The sequence below is a fragment of the Vigna umbellata genome, chromosome 8 (assembly GCF_029865625.1).
Source record: "Vigna umbellata cultivar VRB3 chromosome 8, Vumbellata_1.0, whole genome shotgun sequence".
In the NCBI taxonomy this organism is placed as follows: domain Eukaryota; kingdom Viridiplantae; phylum Streptophyta; class Magnoliopsida; order Fabales; family Fabaceae; genus Vigna; species Vigna umbellata.
The window spans coordinates 26,257,472-26,278,948 of NC_142172.1; the positions used below are offsets into that span (position 1 = coordinate 26,257,472).

General features: G+C 36.0%; 1 protein-coding gene and 1 pseudogene across 1 annotated transcript; both read left to right on the plus strand.

Annotated features, from left to right (window-relative positions):
• Positions 1-1,059: 1,059 nt before the first annotated feature.
• PAC (pale cress protein (PAC)) lies at positions 1,060-17,350 on the plus strand. The gene is made up of 7 exons (XM_088096706.1): positions 1,060-1,426; positions 1,506-1,579; positions 2,176-2,370; positions 3,077-3,163; positions 13,966-14,016; positions 15,902-16,090; positions 16,585-17,350. The coding sequence occupies exons 1-7, from the start codon at positions 1,318-1,320 to the stop codon at positions 16,816-16,818; spliced, it is 939 nt and encodes a 312-aa protein (XP_087952832.1). The 5' UTR covers positions 1,060-1,317; the 3' UTR covers positions 16,819-17,350.
• On the plus strand, positions 5,935-13,957 carry LOC148194353 (uncharacterized; annotated as a pseudogene).
• Positions 17,351-21,477: the final 4,127 nt, after the last annotated feature.

Consider the following 21,477-nt stretch of genomic DNA (forward strand, 5'->3'; position numbering starts at 1 on the left):
GGAGTACACCTACTTCATCAAAATCAGACTCTTCCAAGTTCGAAGGAAACAAGGTTGGGTAAAGTGGTTAAGATCAAAGATTGTGATTTCTTTGATCATATTGTTTTGTAGGTATAGCGATTTTGGTGGTTATCATCGTGGGGAGAGTGGGAACAATACTGATGAAGAAGGTACTCAACAGGGACAGAACATGAGTAGAATGAAACCCCGTCTTGGAGAGTTTCAAGGTTGGTGATTTGTGCAGGTTGTTGTCCAATTGCAATCACACCTTCCATCTGCATTGACTCATGGATTCTCCACACACTCATCTGTCCCATTCGGAGAACATGGGTTCTAATTCAAAGACCTTTTGCTAATCAACAACAAAAACTCCAAAAGGAAAAATCTCAGCTCCCCCTATCGCAACATTAGAAAAATTAAGAACAAAAAATAGTTTAATTTTTTGTGACAATTGATTATTTATTAATTGGTAATTAATTCGAAATAGTTTAATTTTTTCGGTTATCTATAACAGATTAATTTGAAATAGCTTAATTGGTAATTAATAATGTATAGATGAAGTATTCCGAACGATAGCTATTTTTCTATAAAAAAAGTTGCTTAATGAGCTGACATGGTACAAGAAAATCATGTTACCGAGGAAGTAAGTTAAAAAAATCCAGTATGCTCACATGACACTATTTTTTTTATCTTATTTGAAAAACTTACATTTGTAATCCTATCATCAAGAAACACTATAAATTGGAATCAGTCATTTGTCGACGTTAAAATGATATTACATTTTTTTCACATACTTAACGTTTTGGTTCTTTCACTGATATAATCTACAATTTTATCATAACGATGTAACTTCAAAAACTAAATCTTAATTACTCATTAAAAATTACTCAATTTGTTATCTTTATTTGGCTTTTATAATTATCAATTTTTTTTTTCAAAAATGGAAATTGAAATTAAGAATACGTCTAAATGATAGTTTTTATTTTCCAGAGACATTTTTTGGGGTTCAATTTCTATTACACTGTTATAAATTCTAAATAGAGATAATAAGGTATTCTTTCCAACTTCGTGACCCTTTTTTAAACCCTTTCGGCCAAATTCCTGTTTTTACAGACAGCAAGAGCAAACCTTGGCTCATCATCATCATCTTCTTCTTCTTCTTCACTTCACCCTCTCCTACTCAACATTTTCTTGGTGGTAGTTCGTAGCTGCTACTAGTTGCGCCATAATATAGCAACACTTCAGTTTAGTTTATTCACCCATTCTTCTCTTTCGTTTCATCAAAGAAAGAATCCCTTCTCTCTCTCTCTCGTTGGGATGAACCTTCTTTCTCTAACATCACCACTTTCGCTTTGTTATTGTTCATTTCCTGCTGTAACGACACTTCCCACCTTTCCTTCTTTATACAAATGCACATCTGGCGCAGGTTAGTCATTGCCACCACCTATTTTACATCCTTCTCTAAATTTATTATTTTATTTACTGTGTTTCTGGCTTTTCCTCAGTTTTAAGGAGATGCGTGAAAGGGGAAAAGGAAGAGGAGCTTCTACAAGGGATGCCCAAGGAGTACTATGACGATGTATGCATTCTAAACACTTTGTAATTTTAATACTATTCATTTCTGGTTAAGTGTATGTTTCGAGAAAATCGAGTCAAAACGAAATTTCAAATCAACTCTTCCATAAGTTATTTTTTATTAGCTTGGTAAAAATCTTATTTTAACTTATGCATAAGCTTGTGAAAAATTATTTTTATTTTTTATTTTTCTCTTTCAAAAATGTTTATAGAAAAGTTTCCTCTAGCGCTGTAAACTACTATTTTGTTTCCTTTATTATTAAGTTTGGGTTGCTTAATTTTCGAAATGGATACTATGTTGCCCATTCATTCAATGCTTTTTAAACTACTTGTTCGTCTTATGTGGCCACTGCCTGTAAATTTTTGTTACATATAGAAAATGGTGTTGCTTTGTTTTGTCTGTCAATTAGCCTGTGTTTCTAGTAATAACCTTGGGAATGATAGCATATGATTAGGGAAAACATATCATCACATCTTTAAAGGCTGATGCGATTCTGATTTCATGTTTGTTTTCTGTTTGATAACTATGTTGTAAAACCAAAATAGCTGGAACTCGGGATGTTTTTGTTTGGGCAGTTTCATTAACCTTCTCTAGGATAGGAATGGCAAGCCCAGCAACGAAAGAAGACCAAGGAGTTGCAACGAAGACGCAGACAGGAAGAAGAGGAAGAAGAAAGAAAGATGGGAGAGTATCGTGAAATTGGCTTACGGTTGAAGGAATACCCGGAAGAAGATGTCATTAAAGCAAGGAAACTAGTTGCAAGCTTTCTCAAGGTTCCTGAAGAAGTGGAAGAGGTAATTTCTAAGTGCAATAATATACTGAATGGCTAGCAGATAAAAATATGTCCTCATGAGTTAATGTGTATTTTCAACTTTTAAGTTTAGGGCTCGTCTTGATTAAATGTTGGGTAACCAAGCTAAAGCTTAGATTGTTTTTTCCTTGGCCATATAAGGATCTTCTTTCTCTTCTGGTAAGCATCAAGAAACCAATTGCAGCGCAATTGACATACTGGATCAACACTAACTATAATATGAAATTCAATGGAGAAGTGGCATTATAAACTTGAAATTGAAGAACGTGGGATTGTTCTTAACTTTATAAATTTGACGTCTGGGCTGGGAAATCTGTCACGTATTAAAAATACAAAATCTTCGTTTTTAAATGAAGGAATTTGTGATATAGTTCACATTAAAAAATTGAAACACTAAGGACAAACAAGATGAAAAATAAAGGAAAACGATCTTCATCACTATATCCTTTTAACATGCTTTTGCATAATTTCCTCTCATTCGATAATATTCGTGTATAGTGTCTAAGTTCATTATTCATTGATAGTTTGCACATCACCTATGCATATAAATAGGACAATAGTATTATTATAAAGAAGCTAATTTAACACTAGAAGGCATAAGCCTTTATTTTCTTCCTTTGATTGGTTTGTACATTTTTTTCTCATATGTGTGTGTTTATTCAGAGAACTGACTGTCCTTTTTCTGATAGAGAATTGAGGAAGCTGCTGAGAAAGGAGAGCTTACTGAACTTGTTTTAATGGTCATATGGAATCGGCTTGATCTTGCTCGGCGTGATGTAAGTTACTATTTTAGCATCTAATATGTCCTAGGTCAATTAACTTGTGCAAATAATTTCATTTTGTGAAGAAAAAGAAGTAAGCAAGTAGCTTATATTTGTTACTCAAATTATCATATTTTGACAGCTTATGATCAACAAATTGGTGCGTTGTGAATTAGACCACAATTATATTTGATTACAGACTAAAGTTCGGTGGGTGGGCACCATGTGTGTACATAATATACTAATATTTTGTAGACACTACCAAATTTTGTTAGATTCAAATTATAACTAAAAATTACTATTTCTTTTTAATTAAGATGGACTAATATTTACTTATTCCTCATCACAAAAGAAAGTTGATCATATGCAAGGAGTGAGGTACTCTTTTGAAAACTGGAAGTTTGTAATACAGGAGGTAGCAGCTGGCCAGCAAGTGATGGCCACTACCGTGTTCTTGACTGACGAAGTTCTATCATGCCACGGTTTTTTGAAATGAAACTTGACAGAATTATAATTTTCTTATGAAATTTCAATATTGGTTTAGAAATAAACTGACCAATTTAGTAGCTAACTTTCAGAAGGTGGAATTAAATGGTTTTTAAGTATTGTGTAATCCTATAGTTGGGCAGGTGAAAGAGTGGATATATATAATCTAATTGGTGTTTTTCGCTCAGTGGATTTCTTCTGTCCAACTTTTAATTTCATTAAATTTGCAATTTCATTTAAGCTGTAAACTGATTCCAGCTACCTTTATCATTTGGTAGATTCTTTACCAATATTATGTTTAAAACATTATTAAGCCAAATAAATTTACACATACTAAGACTGAAAATATGAGAAAAATAGCTTATAAGAAGAGATTGATTATCTCTCCGTTGATCTTTATTATTCATAGAAAAAAATTACACCAGGAATATCTAGGTAATTAATGGTTATAAGTAAACAGGTCATAGGTACAACATATAGTAATTTTCCAATACAACTACCTAAATTAGTTATTCTAATAACTATCTATATTTAGTACCAATTCTAGCTCTCCCCTCAAGTTGGAGCATATATATTATATGTACAAAGCTTGGAACAAATAAATTCTTCAAGAAATTGTTTCACTCATACAAATTCACAAGTGAGAAATGCCATTGCCCTATATGCAGCTTTAACAGCAACCACAATTTTTTTCTTGTTTCTCTAAGAAATAATGTTTCCTCCAATGAGAACACACTACCTTGTAGTAGAACATGTATCCGTAAAAGATCTTGCCCAATCAACATCACAATACCTAGAAATTTGGGTATTCCCTTTATCTTCATACAACAAACCTTGCCTTGAAACCTTTTTTAAGGTATTTTAAGATCTGGATGATAGCATTCCAATGATTAATATAAGGATTTTGCATAAACTGACTAACAACACCCATTACAAAAGATAGATCAAGTCTAATAATAGTGAGATAGTATGGATCAAAGAGAGGTAAAAGAATAATAGGAACAGGAGCAAGAGGCCAACTAGAATCTTCATTATCAGGAGATAGTATGGAATGCCAATGATGAAGGACTCGATGAATAGGACTCACCATGTGGCATTGGACAGGTCATTCAAGTAAATTGTTGGGAGGTGATAAGAGGAGGAGGAGATGGTCTAGGTGAATTGACTGATGAGAAAAATTTGAATTATTTGGAGATGCTGGAACCATGGTTGTTGTTAGAATAATTACTGTTATATATCATCATTAAGGCTTGTCTGCTAGACCATTAATGAGTCGTACCTAGTTCTGTACCTAGAGGTCTAGTGCAGACTCTTGATGTTCCATGTACTCTTGTGTTTTCAATATATATAGAAGATAATGAGAGGGATCTGTTAAGCTCTCATGAATATATTTTATCAGTTTTAATCTCAAGTTGGTATCAGAGCAGGTTCATCCTGCTCTGGTCTCTGTCCTGGGTTGTCCACCAGCATTGTCATTGTTGTTCGCATCTGTCCGATGCCCTTTGCCGTTGTCCGCGGTTGTCTTGTCACTATCTGCAGCTGTCAACTGCAGTTTGAAGCTCTTCAACTTGGTTCTCTGCCATCTTGCATCTGTACACCGCCGTCCGCCGTCACTGTTCTGTCCGGCGACCACTGGATCTGGTTCGTCTCTTCACGCGACGACCACCCCCACCGGTGCCGGAGTTTGATTCTCCTCCACGCTCCGCCACGCACAGCTTCTTTGTGCGCTGCGAACAGGTGCGTACTGTTCACACGCCGCCCTCTGCCCGTCGGAAAGTCACCGTGACACCTCCATAGTTGTCGCCTGAGCCTCCTCTCTCTGTTCTGACCCTCAAAACCTTACTTCAGTGAAGTTCAGAAGCTCCCCTTGAAGAAAACCCTAAGAAACCCTCTAGGGTTTTCTGGTTCCTCACTGTCGCACTTTTCCTTCTCCTATTTTTATCAAGAATGGCGTCTGGAAGTGTTCTTTCTTTCTCTGGAAGTCCCTCAATTACTTCCGAAAAGCTAAACGGAAAGAATTATCTGTCTTGGTCTGCTGCCGTGGAAATGTGGTTCCTCGGTCAAGGACATTATGACCACCTTGAGCAGGATGGAAGCCAAGTACCTTCTGAAAAAGCTGAACAATGGAAACAAGCAGATTTCCAATTGTGTGCCGGTTGTGGCAATCTGTGGAACCCCGACTTTTGATATCTCTTAGAGCCTTCAAAACGTGTCACTCTTTTTGAAAGAAAGCTCAAAGCATTTATGCTAATGATATTCAACGTCTCTATTATACAACAAACAAACTTGCATGTCTCAAAATGACTGACCATGATATGGTCTCCTTCATGACTGAAGCCCAAGCAGCTGTGGAAGAGTTGAGAATGTTCTTGGAAGTGGAATCTTCGGAAGACATCAAGAAGAAGCTTGACAAGTATTACATGGTGATGATCCTCCGTGCTTTACATCCAGATTTGAATCATATCAGAGATCAACTTCTGACAAGTCATGAGGTCCCTTCCTTGGAAGCCTTTACCACACGTCTTCTTCGTGTTCCAGTGCCTCAATCTTAGGAAGCTCATGAAACAATGAAACCATCTGTCATGGTTGCCATGCGAGGAAGAGGAGGACATGGCACTAGAGGAGGAGGACGTGGAGGTCGGGGACGTCCACAATGCACTTACTGTAAGAGGGTGGGTCACACCCAAGAAAACTGCTACTCCTTGCATGGTTTTCCTTCAAAAACAGCCAATATCTCTAAGGCTGAAACTCCCACTTCCAACTCCAAGTTCACTGAGGAAGAGTATCAAGTTCAAAGCTTGGACAATCATCTCAATCCCCAAGTACATCCACTTGCATTTCTCAATCCATGGAAGGTCAAAATTCATGGGTAATTGACTCGAGTGCTTCTGATCACATCTCTGGTAATATCTCATTGTTCTCAACCCTTTCCCTCCAAGAAAAACCCCATTTCATTACCCTTGCAAATGGCTCTAAAACTTGTTTAAAGGGAGTCGGTCAAGTCTCCCTGTCTCCCTCTCTAACTCTGAAATCTGTTCTTTTTGTCCCTAACTGTCCATTCAATTTAATTTCCTCAAGTCAGTTAACCAAAATGCTACATTGTTCAATACCTTTTGATTCAAAATCTTTTGTTATACAGGAGCGTGGCTCGGGGAGACAGATTGGAGAAGGATATGAAGCTGGAGGTTTATACCATTTTGAATCTCGTCCACGGGTATCCTATGTTGCAGCTCTTCCCCCTAAAGTGTTACATGACCGATTTGGCCATCCTCACTTGTCAAAGTTAAAAAAGATGTGTCCTGAACTTACTGATCTTCAGACTTTAGAATGTGAGTCTTGTCAACTAGGAAAACATGTTAGATCTGTCTTTCCTAAAAGGTCTCAATCAATGTGTAATTCTAGTTTTTCTATTATTCATTCTGATGTCTGGGGACCTAGTCGCGTCTCTTCTTTTAGTTTTAGGTATTTTGTTACATTTATTGATGAGAATTCTAGATGTACTTGGGTTTATCTAATGAAAGATCGCTCTGAATTGTTACCCATCTTCACATCCTTTTTGAATGAAATCAAGAACCAATTTGGTCAAGTAATTAAAATCTTAAGAAGTGATAATGCTAAAGAGTATTTCTCATCCACTTTTTCTGCAATCCTTAGCTCCCATGGTATTTTGCATCAATCCACTTGTCCTATACACCCCAGCAAAATGGTATAGCCGAAAGAAAAAATAGACACTTGGTTGAAACTGCTCGTACCCTTTGCTTTGTGCCCATATTCCGGTTCATCACTGGGGGATGCCATCTTAACTGCATGTTTTCTTATTAATATGATGCCCTCCTCCTCTCTCAATAATAAAGTCCCTTTCTCCATTCTCTTTCCCAATGATCCTCTCTTTCACACCCTTCCTCGAGTTTTTGGTTGTGTATGTTTTGTTCACGACATGTCTCCGGGACTAGACAAGCTCTCCGCTCGTGCGATCAAATGTGTTTTTTTAGGCTATTCTCGGCTTCAAAAAGGTACCGGTGTTACTCATGAAACCAAGAAGTACTACATGTCTGCCAATGTTACATTCTTTGAACATACATCTTTCTTCTCTCCATCTGTTTAAGATGTTCATATCCTCCAACAGGTCCTTCCTCTTCCAGTGGTTGAGTCCAATATCTCCAATGTCTCAGTCAATCCAAGTCATGCTCAAGGTCCTCCCGAACCTTCCTCTCCACATATTGATATCTTCCGACACAGTACCCCGATGAGTAGTCCTCTTCCAGAAAATGGTGGATCTCCTCCTTCAGATTCTTCTCCCTCACCACCTCTTGCCACGCCTCCTGGTGAAGATGATTTTGGTTGGCCCATTGCTCTCAGAAAAGGTACTCGTTCCACTTGAAACACTCATCCCATTTATAATTTTCTTAGCTATCACAGATTGTCGCCCTTCTTTTATTCCCTTTTATCCTCAGTGTCTTATGTGGTTATACCAAAAAATGTGAAAGAAGCACTTGATCATCCTGGATGGTGACAAGCCATGATTGCAGAAATGCAGGCTCTTGACCATAGTAATACTTGGGAGCTTGTGCCACTTCTCCCGGGCAAAAAGGTTGTTGGTTGTCGATGGGTATATGCAATTAAAGTCAGCCCTAATGGTGACATTGATAGGCTAAAAGCTCGGCTAGTTGCAAAAGGATACACTCAGGTTTATGGCCTTGATTATTGTGACACCTTTTCTCCCGTGACCAAGATGACTACCATTCATCTTTTCTTCGCAATGGCAGTAATTCGTCAATGGCCACTTCATCTATTGGATATCAAAAATGCCTTTCTCCATGGTGATCTTGAGGAAGAAGTTTATATGGAGCAACCTCCTGGATTTGTTGCTCAGGGGGAGTCTGGTATGGTTTGCAAATTGCACTGATCTTTATATGGGCTCAAGCAATCACCACGTGCTTGGTTTGGAAAATTCAACTCCATTGTTCAAAAATTTGGGCTAAAACGCAGTGAAGCAGATAATTCAGTTTTTTATTATCATTCGTCTCTCGGGAAATGTGTTTACTTAATAGTATATGTTGATGATATAGTCATTACAGGAAATTATACTGCTAGAATATCTCAATTGAAGGAGTACTTGTGTAGACATTTCCAAACCAAGATCTTGGAAGCCTCAAATACTTCTTAGGCATTGAAGTAGCTCAGTCAAAAGATGGAGTTGTAATCTCCCAAAGGAAGTTACTCTGGATATTTTGCAAGAAACAGGCATGATTGATTGTAGACCGGTTGACAGTCCTATGGACCCAAATCAAAAATTAACAACAGAAGAAGGTGAGTTATTCTCCGACTCGGAGAGATATAGGAGGCTAGTTGGAAAACTAATTTATCTCACTATTACAAGGCCGGATCTATCTTTTGCAGTTGGAGTGGTTAGTCAGTTCATGCAAGCTCCATGTGTTGGCCATTGGAATGCTATCATTCGCATTCTTAGGTATGTGAAAAAGGCTCCTGGGCAAGGGCTGTTATATGAAGAAAAAGGAAGCCTTCAGGTATCAGGATATTGTGATGTCGATTGGGCATGTGCTCCTATTGATATACTGTTAGAAGTGGACTTGAGCCCTAACTCATCCCCACAAAACCGGCTTGTAAGGTGAGGTCTGCACCCACTTATATACTTTAATTTGGCCTTATCTCTAGTCGATGTGGGACTTCCAACACACCCCCCTCACGCCGAGGTATATACATCTCGAGCGTGAGATTAGACATTAATGGGTGGTCCAATAGCGGCCCGATAATGGGTGGAACAATATGCCCAACAAACAACCAATAATGCTAGGATAGGCTCTAACCATAGCTCTGATACCATGTTAGAAGTGGACTTGAGGCCTAACTCATCCCCACAAAACCGGCTTGTAAGGTGAGGTCTGCACCCACTTATATACTTTAATTTGGCCTTATCTCTAGTCGATGTGGGACTTCCAACATATACGATCTACTATTGGATATTGTGTTTTCCTTGGAGGAAACATTATCTCATGGAAAAGTAAGAAACAGAATGTAGTGGCTCGATCAACAGCTGAAGCTGAATATAGGGCAATGGCGTCACTAACATTGAACTTATATGGGTGAAGCAGTTCCTTCAAGAGCTTAGCTTCTGTGACATCCAGAGTATGAAGATGTATTGTGATAACCAAGCTGCTCTTCACATTGCATCAAATCCAATGTTTCACGAGAGAACTAAACATATAGAAATTGATTGTCATTTTGTTCGGGAAAAGTTATTATTGTCAAAAGAAATATGTACCGAGTTTGTTGGATCAAATGACAAACTCGCAGATGTGTTGACTAAGTCATTAAGGGGACCTCGGATTGAGTTTATTTGTTCCAAGCTTGGTACATACAATCTGTATGCTCCAGCTTGAGGGGGAGTGTTAGAATAATTACTGTTATATATCATCATTAAGGATTGTCTGCTAGACCATTAATGAGTCGTACCTAGTTCTGTACCTAGAGGTCTAGTGCAGACTCTTGATGTTCCATGTACTCTTGTGTTTTCAATATATATAGAAGATAATGAGAGGGATTTGTTAAGCCCTCAAGAATATATTTTATCAGTTTTAATCTCAAGTGTTATCAAATTTATAGGTTGCCTCGCACACCCATACAAGTCTACAAGTTTGGGCATTGTTCATAAGTTAACTATTAGGGTACAAGGTATATGAGAGAAGAAGGTATAGGAGAGAAGGAGAAGGGCACCAAACGGTGGAAGATGGGGAAAGACCAGGTCGAACGGTGGAAGGCGGAGAGCGATCAGGTCGAACGGGGGACCATAGGGAGCGAGCAGGATGAACGATGGAAGGCAGGGAGCGAGCAGGCCGAACGGGGGGAAGCAGAGAAAGGTCAAGCCCAAAGGTGGTAGGGAGTCGAGCCGAACAGCGGAAGATGGTGAGAGCTTGAGCCGAGCGGTGGGAAGCAGTGAAGGACCTGAGCCGAACGGTTGAGGAATTACCATCCTAACTATCGCAGCGGTTAGGATGGGCGGGAACTAATTACAGTAAAAGAGAGCCACATTCGAGGAGAATATCTAGTAAAAGTTAATTACAGTAAATAAATATATATATTCCAGGGAAATATTTAATATAAGATATTTATAATTAAGGATATATGTCAGGGAAATATACGGGGGGATATTTATATTAAATATAGGGATATTAATATTAAATGCAGATATATTCTAGGAAATATTTACTATGAGTTGAGCGGGAAATAATTAGTATAAATAAAGCTAGAGGCTATTGTTAGGGTTATGTTTTTTATTATTGAGTTTTGTTGACAGACGACTATGCTTCCTGAGGGAGGTTATGCTCCCAAGTAATTGAAGGAGGTTATACTCCCAATTATTGTTTACTTTTGTTTATTCAGATATTACCATCAATAAGAAAGATTCATTAATCCATTATCATTCGTTCATTGTCTTTTCTACCTACTGTGATTGTGTTAGTTACGTCTCCGATCGCATTGCAGTCCTCCGACAAGCTGCTAGTTTAGTTCACTTGTCCACTTCCCTTTCTCTGGTTCAAGTGAGCTCACTCACTATTGTAGTCCTATAGAGTCTCTATTGTCTTTTGTTCCTTCTTCTTCCCTACTAACGAGTCTTCCTAGTCGAGTCTTTGGATGTGTTGTTTTTGTCAGTCTCATCATCCTAACCGTGGTAAATTAGATCTCAGAGCTCTTAAATGTGTCTTTATTGGGTATCCTTCTAATAAAAAAGGGTACAAATGTTATCATCCTTAGAGTCGTCGCGTCTTTATTACCATGGATGTCACCTTTCATGAAACACAATCCTTTTATGTTAGTCCACCACTTCAGGGGGAGAAAGCACTTGAAGTCGATGAACTCTCCTTGTCATTACCACGTTTGTCTTTGCAGGATGCCCAAGACCTGAGCAATGAAGCTACCATAGTCCAAAGTGAGGAAGAAGAGGAAGAAGACAGATTTTTTGGCAACAAATATGAAAGAAGAAAACAACCCACTTCGACTCTCGAGCAAGAAAAATCGTCTAATCCGGAGGTGAGGATCCCTGAAGATATCAATGAGGAGGAGGTAAGTATTACTGAGGATTTACCCATTGCATTGAGAAAGGGAAGAAGATCATGTGCTAAATATCCTATTTCTCAGTATGTTTGCACTAACAATCTCTTTGATAAGCACAAAAGTTTTATTGCTGCTATTGATGCCACAAAAGTTCTTACCGCAATCTAGGAGGCCATGAAAATTGAACATTGGAATCAAGCCATGAAAGAAGAGATGAATGCATTAGAAAGAAATTCAACTTGGGAGATTGTTGATAAGCCAAGAGACAAGAAGCCAGTAAGGTGTAGATGGATATTCACAGTGAAACATAAGGCAGATGGGACAATAGAAAGATATAAAGCTAGATTGGTGGCAAAAGGATATACTCAAACATATGGGATTGACTATAAGGAGACATTTGCCCCAGTGGAAAAGATGAATACAGTTCGAGTTATTCTCTCTTTGGCTACCCATTTTGGATGGGACTTACACCAGCTAGATGTGAAAAATGCCTTTCTTCATGGAAATCTAGATGAGGAAGTGTACATGGAGATTCCCCCAGGTTTTGAAGTGAAAAATGAAAGAAACAAGGTATGCCTCCTGAAGAAAGCATTGTATGGTCTTAAACAATCCCCTAGAGCATGGTTTGGAAGATTTACAAAAGCAATGGTTTCCTTGGGATACAGACAAAGACAAGGAGATCATACTCTATTCATAAAGCACTCTTCTACAGGTAAATTCACTTTATTACTTGTCTATGTGGATGATATGATTATTGTAGGAGATGATGAAACCGAAAAATTGGCATTAAAAGATAAATTGGCAGCTTAGTTTGAAATGAAAGACCTAGGAAAACTCAAATATTTTCTTGGAATAGAGGTTGCCTACTCCAAGAACGGAATTTTCATCTCCCAAAGGAAATATGTACTTGATCTCCTCAACGAAATAGGAAAGTTGCGATGTAGAACATCAACAGTTTCTATAGAACAGAATCACAGAATTGGAAGTGAAGAAAGTGCTCCTAAGAGAAGGCCCAATATCAGAGATTGGTAGGAAAATTGATTTATCTATCACACACAAGACCAGACATTACTTATGTTGTGAGTGTAGTGAGCCAATTTATGCATGATCCAAGAGAGAGACACATGCAAGCAGTTGACAAAATTTTCCAATACTTGAAGTCAAGTCCAGGAAAGGGGTTATTATTCAAAAGGGAAGACACATTGACTATGAAGATATATACTGATGCGGACTATGCAGGTTCTATTATTGACAGAAAATCTACTTCTGGGTATTGTGTATTTCTTGGAGATAGTCTGGTAACATGGAGAAGCAAAAAGCAAGATAGAGTATCCCATTCTAGTGCAGAAGGTGAATTTCTAGCCCTTGCTCAAGGAATGTGTGAAGGACTCTGGATGAAAATCATTTTGGATGATCTTAATGTCAAAGTGGAGAACCCGGTGCAACTACACTGTGACAATAAGTCTGCTATGAGCATAGCCCATAATCCAGTATAACATGACAAAACCAAACACATTGAAATTGACAGACATTTCATCAAAGATAATCTTGACAGAGGATTTGTGATTACAACTCATGTTCCTACAGAACTTCAAATAGCAGATATTTTTACAAAAGGGCTTCCTCTGGGTAGATTTCAAGATCTTGTAGGCAAATTGGGAATGATTAATATTCATTTACCAAGTTGAGGGGGACTGTTGTAATTAGAGAAAATATCTTTAGAATATTTCTAATTAGAGGAAATAGATATATAATCTTTTATTTTATTTTGTTTTCCTAGTTTTCCTATTTCCCTTTTTAGGAGAATTAGATTATTACAAATAGAGGATATGAGAATGTATTTTTCATGATTTGAGAATAATAAAATCAGTCCTATTTTCAACTGTTATATATAGAAGAAAATTACATCAGGAATATATAAGTAATTAATGCTAATAAGTAAACAACCCATAGGTACAACATGCAACAGTTTTCCACTACAATTGTTAACTATCTATATTAAATACCTATTCTAGTGCATATGAAGCAAAGACTTAAAGCTGCATAGTTCTGTATTGGATATTATCATATGATAATTATCATTAGTAAACATTAGATTTAGTTCTGTGTTGGATAATCATGATAATTTGAAAGAGATTATCACAAGTGAATGTTAGATTTAGTTCTGTGTCCACTTCTGCAAGAACGTGGTATAATTTTTTTCATCCTATGGCTATCATGATCTGTTTTATTATACATTATTTTATCACTTTTTGCAGGAAGAAAAGGATGCCATTAGAAGTCTGGATCTGTTATACAGAAGGGCTGAGGTAACAATTAACAATTGCCCTTGTATAGCTACATTTTTAATTAGGTGCACCAGCTCTTGTTTGAATCATTTCAGTTTTTTAGGGATGAATTAATAAATTATAATAGTAATTCACAGTAAGGGCAAATGGTTACTTTAGTACAAAGCCTCCCTTCGTGGTGTCATTTCCCTGTGGTCATGATAGGTGGTAGAATTGGATGATTTCCCAAATTTCCTTCCTTTATTATTGTCCTCCAGTCATTCTGCTTTCATGTGCACCTCCACTTAGAAAGTTTTCCTAGCTTTTTCAGACCTGGGGTGTAAGTTATTTTAATAACTAATGTAGTTCCCTATGATGCAGAAATATGATCCGAGTATCCAATACAATACATACGCAATACAATGATGCAATTTTTCTAAAGGAACATGGGATACTATACCTATAAGATTCATATCTAGATATTTATCAAAATTCATAAAACGTAATAAATATATAATTGTAATTTTGTAAATCCAAATTACGAACATACTTATTAGGCTTACTTAAAATAAAATAAAACTTATAAATCATTGTTATCATACATCACTTTTTATTGTCTACAAATAGGAACGATATAATACTCATCCCATTCCTCAAATCATAATAAAGAAGACAAATTTCGACTTTTGGTTTATCAAGGAACAGTGCATTTTTATACCATACATACTTTTATTCTCATTTTTTTCATAAATTGTTTTAAAGTCTAAGATACTTCACAAATACAAATGGCTATTAATATTGGATATGTATTGAATATAGACATATAAATATGAGACAAATTAAAGTATCAGTAATTCAGGCTTGGATAATCATTGTTGAATTTAATGCTATATCAATACTCCATACTTGGATAAGTTTTGTTGAATTATGATTGTGCTTAGGGGTACTAAAGTGAGTCAACTCGAGCATAGGTTGAGTTAAAAATTGGTCAACTCAAGCCTACTCATTTCATAATAAGCAAAAAATTTTACAACCTAGCTTTATCATCGTGTCTTGTTCCCCAACTTATTTCATATATTTATTGCTGTTCAATCAAAGTAGATTGGCTTGAGTCACCTATTTATTGCAATACATTCAAGAGCAATTTGCCATGGGGTTGGCTTGACCCTCGTATTTATTGTAGTTCAAAAATGTTGTTGAGTTGAGCCACAATATTCATAATTCATATAGAAATGGGTTACAAGTCAACTCATCTTCAACTTAATGTGAACTTGTTTAACTCATGAGTTAAGTACATTAGATTCATTTTGGCTTATATTAAAAACTTATTTTTTTCAATCCAATCCAACTCATGGTGAGTTGGATTGACCATGGGTTTGAATCCTTTTTGATCTTCTAACTATTGGTACGGAATATCCACCACCTTTGTTGAAAACAAAATTTCCATTGTGGAACATATCTACTAACTTTAGTAGGAGGGGTCTACCTTCCCAACCACATTTTTTTCCATCCACAGCATTTGAATTTTTTTTAATTTAGTGCTAACGTGTATATAATTAAGTTTTGTATTCCTTTTTTTAAAATACCTTGGGTATTTTAGACCTTTTCCTTTCCCATAGTAGATTCAACTAAACTTTTCTATTCGCTTTTATAGACAAGAGGAGCGTTGGGAACACCTTTCTAAAACACTGTTCAATTTGTTAAAACTTATAGAAAACTATAGAATTATTAGAAGTTAATTAAGATGTAGAACCCCATGGAATTTTGTGATTTTTAATAATTTTCAACCAAAAAGAAAGTGTTAGATACTGTGTTCCTGACATTTTCATTAGAACAATTTCAGCAAATTAGGTCTGCAACGGTTTAACTTCATAATTGTTTCAGAGTTTTTACTTTCTTTTTTGTAATTTTTTGTTCTTAATTGTAGACTGAGATCTTGAAACGAGAGGCTACTCCTGCGATGAGATTGCTTAATGATCTTTTGATTATGTATGACGGCCATGATTTTGAAGTGTGGCTAAAGAAATGTAAGAAGGTCATGATTGATGCATTTCCTCACGAGGATCCATTTAGTATTCTTGTTCCACCAGGATTGGAGTCATTCGACATAGATAAGGTAAGGTGCACCTTTAGATTACATGCCTTACACCTTAGTCAAGTGATACGTTGTTACTCCTTTGATTTGAGTTTTTCCCTCCCTCTCGCGAAAATAACTGAAGCTGCAATTCCAATATAACTATATGATTGAGTGGGTTCTAAGATGCAGTTGGAAGTATCGATACCACTCAGTGGTCTACTGAATCTTTAATGGAACAACCAAATGTTAGTCCACTTCACCATATTAAATTAGGTAGTTTATTTGATTGATAAATTATTAACACAAATAATTCTAAATAACAATTGAAACTAGCCATTGTTATATATTGATTAAATCCAAGCTTATTTGTTTAAACATTGATAGTTTTTAGATTGATTCAAGTTTATTTATTTATACATAAGTTTGGTTAAAACTAAAAGTGAGAAAAGGTTAGATTATGCCCTAAAATATGTTGAAAACCACCTCTGTTTGAATCCCCTGACATTTTTGTTTTAAATCATATGTGGAATTAGCATCACGAGCCATTGAGACCATCCCTTGAAGATGATGAGACTCTTTTGAGGGTGGACTTCGTAAGGGAGGTGGATGAATTGCTGCGAGAGGTTCGTTCTGAAAAGAGTGAAGTACAAAATGAATCAGGGTTTGATCTTGAATCTGTTGCAAATAGACTGAAACAACAGGAGAAGCAACAAACAATACGCCAAGTTGAAGCTCTGCTAGATTTAGCCATGGGTTTGAAATGGTAACTATTTTGTCCTAGATTGCATTTTGGTTCATATTGCTTGAGTCATCCGATAGTCCGTAGTTGTGAATAGGAATTGGCGTGCACTATGGTTTTCTTTTTTACCTTTTGATGAACGTATGATTATAGTACCAACCAAAAAAAGAAAACCAAGACATACAATAAATGTAGCCATGGCAATTTGGGTGATCCTCTGAAGGTATCTAAGTTTTTCGATTTCCATACAAAAAATGTGCCTTAATGTACGTTTGTTGTTGATCTAGTACCTCTAAATCAAGTACTTCGAAGTTAAATTTTGAAATATGTAAAACTTAGAATTTTATTAAATCACTCTGTTGTGGCATTTTAGTTCTAGTAAAACCTATGGTTTGATGATAAACATCAGTATGTGTCGTACTGAACCAGAGTTGCTACATTATACATTTGTAAATTCCATCCTTTGTCAAATTGACGGGGTGAACGAAAAAAGAGGAATGTTTGTAATATTTGCATTTTGTACCTGGATATCACTTCGTGAAACTTAATTTTGTTTTCAATTTTGTGGAGATTTTATCTATACCGAGATTAATTTGCTTTATCAACTCTATGGAAAGTGGAACAAATATACCATAGAGAAAGTCTTAAATTTGTTTATGCTTGTGAAGGAAAGAGAAAACGGTTACTATGTACCGTTTTAAAGGTATGTCCCTAAGATTTTTTATTACCATTATAGGAAAAGAATGCTTTTCCCCCCTGCACCTCCCTCTCTTCTTCATGCACCTTCCAAAAGACCCTTTTGCCCTTTGAATAAAATAAAATAAAATAAAAACGTAGCGTTGTAATTAAATGTTACTTAATGTAATAAATTTTCACCGACTGAAATAAATGAAGTTTTTGAAGTTTTTATATTTACCCACATTCTCTGTCATTTTTTCATTCTTCTTCACTCTTTCACGTTATTCTTCTTGTTGCTTTGGTGGTCCGGTTTGTTGATTGGAGGGTAGTCTTGCTCCTTCGTGGTGTTGTTCTCGTGACAGTCTCAGTTGTGGCTTATGTAGTGTTGTGTATGATGCATAATTCAAACCTTTACGAATTTTAAAAGTCATTAGTTGGTTTTCGAAATTTTTAAATCTTTAATTGGTTTTCGAAAGTCGATGAATTCTTAACTAAATTTTGAAAGTTGGTTAAGGTTTTATTGGATTTCAAAACTGTTAAATTTTTAATCGGTTTTTGAAAGTTGGTGAATTCTTAATTGGATTTCAAAAGTCAATTAAGAGTTTAATGAATTTCGATAACTGTTAAAACTTTAATCGTCTTTAAAAGTTGATTAAATTTTTAACAGTTTTCGAAATCTCTTAAACAATTAATTGGTTTTCAAAATCTTGTTAAGAACTAGTCAATTTTTAAAAGTCGGTTAAAGAATTAATGGTTTTCAAAATTAGTTAAACTCTTAAGATAAATAATTATCCATTTGAGTTTGATGGACTCATCGAGTTTTGTGTTTGAATTTTCTTCTTTTATCAATGAAGTCGTAAAGGATGATTACACAAATAATTTTATATCGAATAAAATAATTCCCTCAAGCGATGAGCTAATTGAATGGGTTCGAGAAATTGTATTTGATCTTGGATTTGTTGTGGTTATTATAAGATCTGACACATCAACTGGTGAACCGAAAGAGAGACGTTTGTGTTGTTAGGTTGTGAAATGAGTGAGAAGTATAAGAAGTACAAACCTAATGTTCAACTGAGTGTATTCGACACAAGAAAATATGAGTGTCCCTTTAAGTTAAGGGGCAAACCCTATTCTAATGGAGAGTGTTGAGTGTTAAAGGTAATTTGCAAATATCACAACTATGAATTGGTTGAGACTTTAGTTGGTCATCCTTTTGCTGACAGGTTAAATTTTGTTGAACAATCATATTACTGGTTGACATCACTAAGAGTCAAGTAAAGTGTTCAAATATTTTACCTCTCAAAGAACATAATGATTCTAAGATGACAACAATAAAACTAATCTATAATGCAAAGTATACATACAAACGATCTTTAAGAGGGTCGAGAACTGAAATGCAGCAGCTGATAATGATGCTGGATCGAGATAAATACATCCAATGAAGTAGCTTTGTCGATAAATCTAAGGTGGTAAGTGATCTCAGTGCATTTGTTGAATGTATTTAATATCATTTTTTTGATGGATACCACGTACAAGACAAAAAAATATCAATTCCCCTTGCTTGAGATAGTTGGCGTCACATCTACAGGGTTTACCTTCTTAACCGCCTTTGCGCCTTGTTATCAAGTGAACGCTAAAATAATTTCACTTGGGCATTAAAAATGTTTAGAAGTTTATTTATGATATTTAAGGACGGTTCACATATGATTGTTTACTAACAAAGACATTGCTTTGATGAATGTCATTGACAATGTATTCCCTAAGTCTTATTAGATGTTATGTCGGTGCCACATTATGAAAAATGTGAAATTCAAACGCAAAATGTTAGTGGATTCTGTGAGGCATGAGATGTGTTGATGGAAGCATAGGAAAATGTGATGGACTATGAACAAGAGTCCATATTTAGTGATTATGTTGATTGCCTTCAGTATGTTTCTACTTCGTGGCATTTATTATTTGAATATGTCAATCACACTTGGATTATTTTGTGTAAGGCATACTTCATTAAGGCATGGACAAACAAAGTTATGCATATAGGCAATACAACAACAAATAGGTAATTATTATTGTTTTTTTTTTACTTATGTATGTTCTATGTGTTATGACATTATTAATGTTATTTGTATCAGGATTCAGTTTGTGCACTAGAGCCTGAAAAAAGTATTGTGGACTAGTATGAGAGACCTATGTTCGTGTTGGGATGTTATCCATAATGTTATCATCCTCCAACATAATAAGATAAAGACGTTGTTTGAAAAAAGTCTTATAAAGGAAGCACATATAAAAGACTGGTTGGACGCATTTGGAGATATGCTTTGGGACTCATTGTTGACGAATTTGAATGAGTGAAGCATATAGGATTGGACTGTGGACGTTGTCGATGCATTCTAAGATCAACGTACGGTCTACCCTATGCTTGTGAATTATCAAAATATGAGCCCGATATCATTCCTCTAGTTGAAATTCATGTCATGCGGACCAGATTGAGCTTTTCAACTATTGTGTCAAATGAATTGCTGATAAGTGCTTGATATTAGTGAATTTTAATGCTTAATTAACACTTATTTTATTTTGATTATGTATAAAAACTATGATAACTACAATTTTACTTGTTTTGCATAAACACATGAATTTAAGGAGTTGAATCTGTATTTGGATGAAAAGAAGAAGATTTACATTTATTTTGGAAGAATTTGTCTTGTCATTGCTTAAGTGCCACTTGAGAGCCTTAACCATAGAAGAAAACCCACAAAGGAATGTTTCCTTAAGTCATCAACTAAGGCTTAAGCCAAGGGAGAGTGCTTCATTATTAAGCAACCTCACGTAGCTCGAGCCCAGATCTTCATAGCCTGAGCCATAGAGAAAACTCACCAAGGGAGGAAAGCTCGACACTAGAGTCGTGAGTTACCGCTTGAGCCGTGCTACGAAAAGTCTATATATACAAACACCTTAGACAAATTTTGAAAGGGATGGAAAGAAAGGAGTTTGAGAGATCCAAAAGAGAACTAGACTTCAGTCTTAGCCCTCTTAGGGTGATTTTAGATATAGACTATAGTGAGTCTCTCACATAATCCTTGTACTTCAAAGATACATCTTTGAAGGATTAGGATATGCTTTCATCTTTGTTTGTAATTATTTTTATCTTCATTTATGTAGTTTTCATTTGATTTAAAGTGATTAATTGATTTGTGCTTGATTTTGGGATAACTGATTACTTATCCTATTTAACTGGCTTGAAGCGTAGAGGCATCTAGCCTTGAGTTGTGGTCCAATCAATTTTCCTGTGTGTTTCTAGATGAAATAGGCCAAAGATGTGTAGCTAGAATAATGTTTTATTTGTAATGCAAATGAGTCATACATGGTCAATACTAGGTTGCATACTAGACAGTAGGAAACATACTAGTCTCCGAGTCCTGAGATGGGCTTGAAGTACCATAAAGAGCACTCCCAAAACTTGATCACGTGAAGCTGCCAACTTGATGGAAGATCTAATGCATGACAGGATGGATCTGTAAAATCAGACTCCAACACGAGTTTAATACTAAAATCATTCCTTTGATAACATAAACTGATTTCTAGATTCAAGGGACAACACTCTCACTTTCCACTTTCACACTTTTTACATAAAAGCATTCCCATATCAGATTAAATTGATCATAACACTGTTATTTCCACCAAATCCTTCTGGATACAATACCTGTTTACTACATCAACCCAATATACTTGTTGGAAGATTTTTGGCATTGCTTAAGTCGTGGGGAAAACAATCGCAACCAGAGTTATGCATTGAATGTGAACTTGATATGGTTCATCAACGCTGTAAGAAGATTAACATTGGACAAAACGTTAACATCAAACAAAAGTTAGTTGAAGTTGTTTGTCTTACAATGACATTTATGGTACCTCCTTCGCATTAAGTCAAGACCAAAGCTTAACAGAAGAGTAAACTTCAGTGAAATGAAAGGTCTACGAAGCATAACCCATCATATTTTAAGTACGTAAATACCTT

Bases quoted from the DNA above. Each gene is read 5' to 3' on its own strand.
- PAC (XM_088096706.1), top strand. From the start codon at position 1,318: ATGAACCTTCTTTCTCTAACATCACCACTTTCGCTTTGTTATTGTTCA. The intron at 1,427-1,505 runs GTTAGTCATTGC...GCTTTTCCTCAG, and splicing joins CAAATGCACATCTGGCGCAG to TTTTAAGGAGATGCGTGAAA. The intron at 1,580-2,175 runs GTATGCATTCTA...TCTCTAGGATAG, and splicing joins CCAAGGAGTACTATGACGAT to GAATGGCAAGCCCAGCAACG.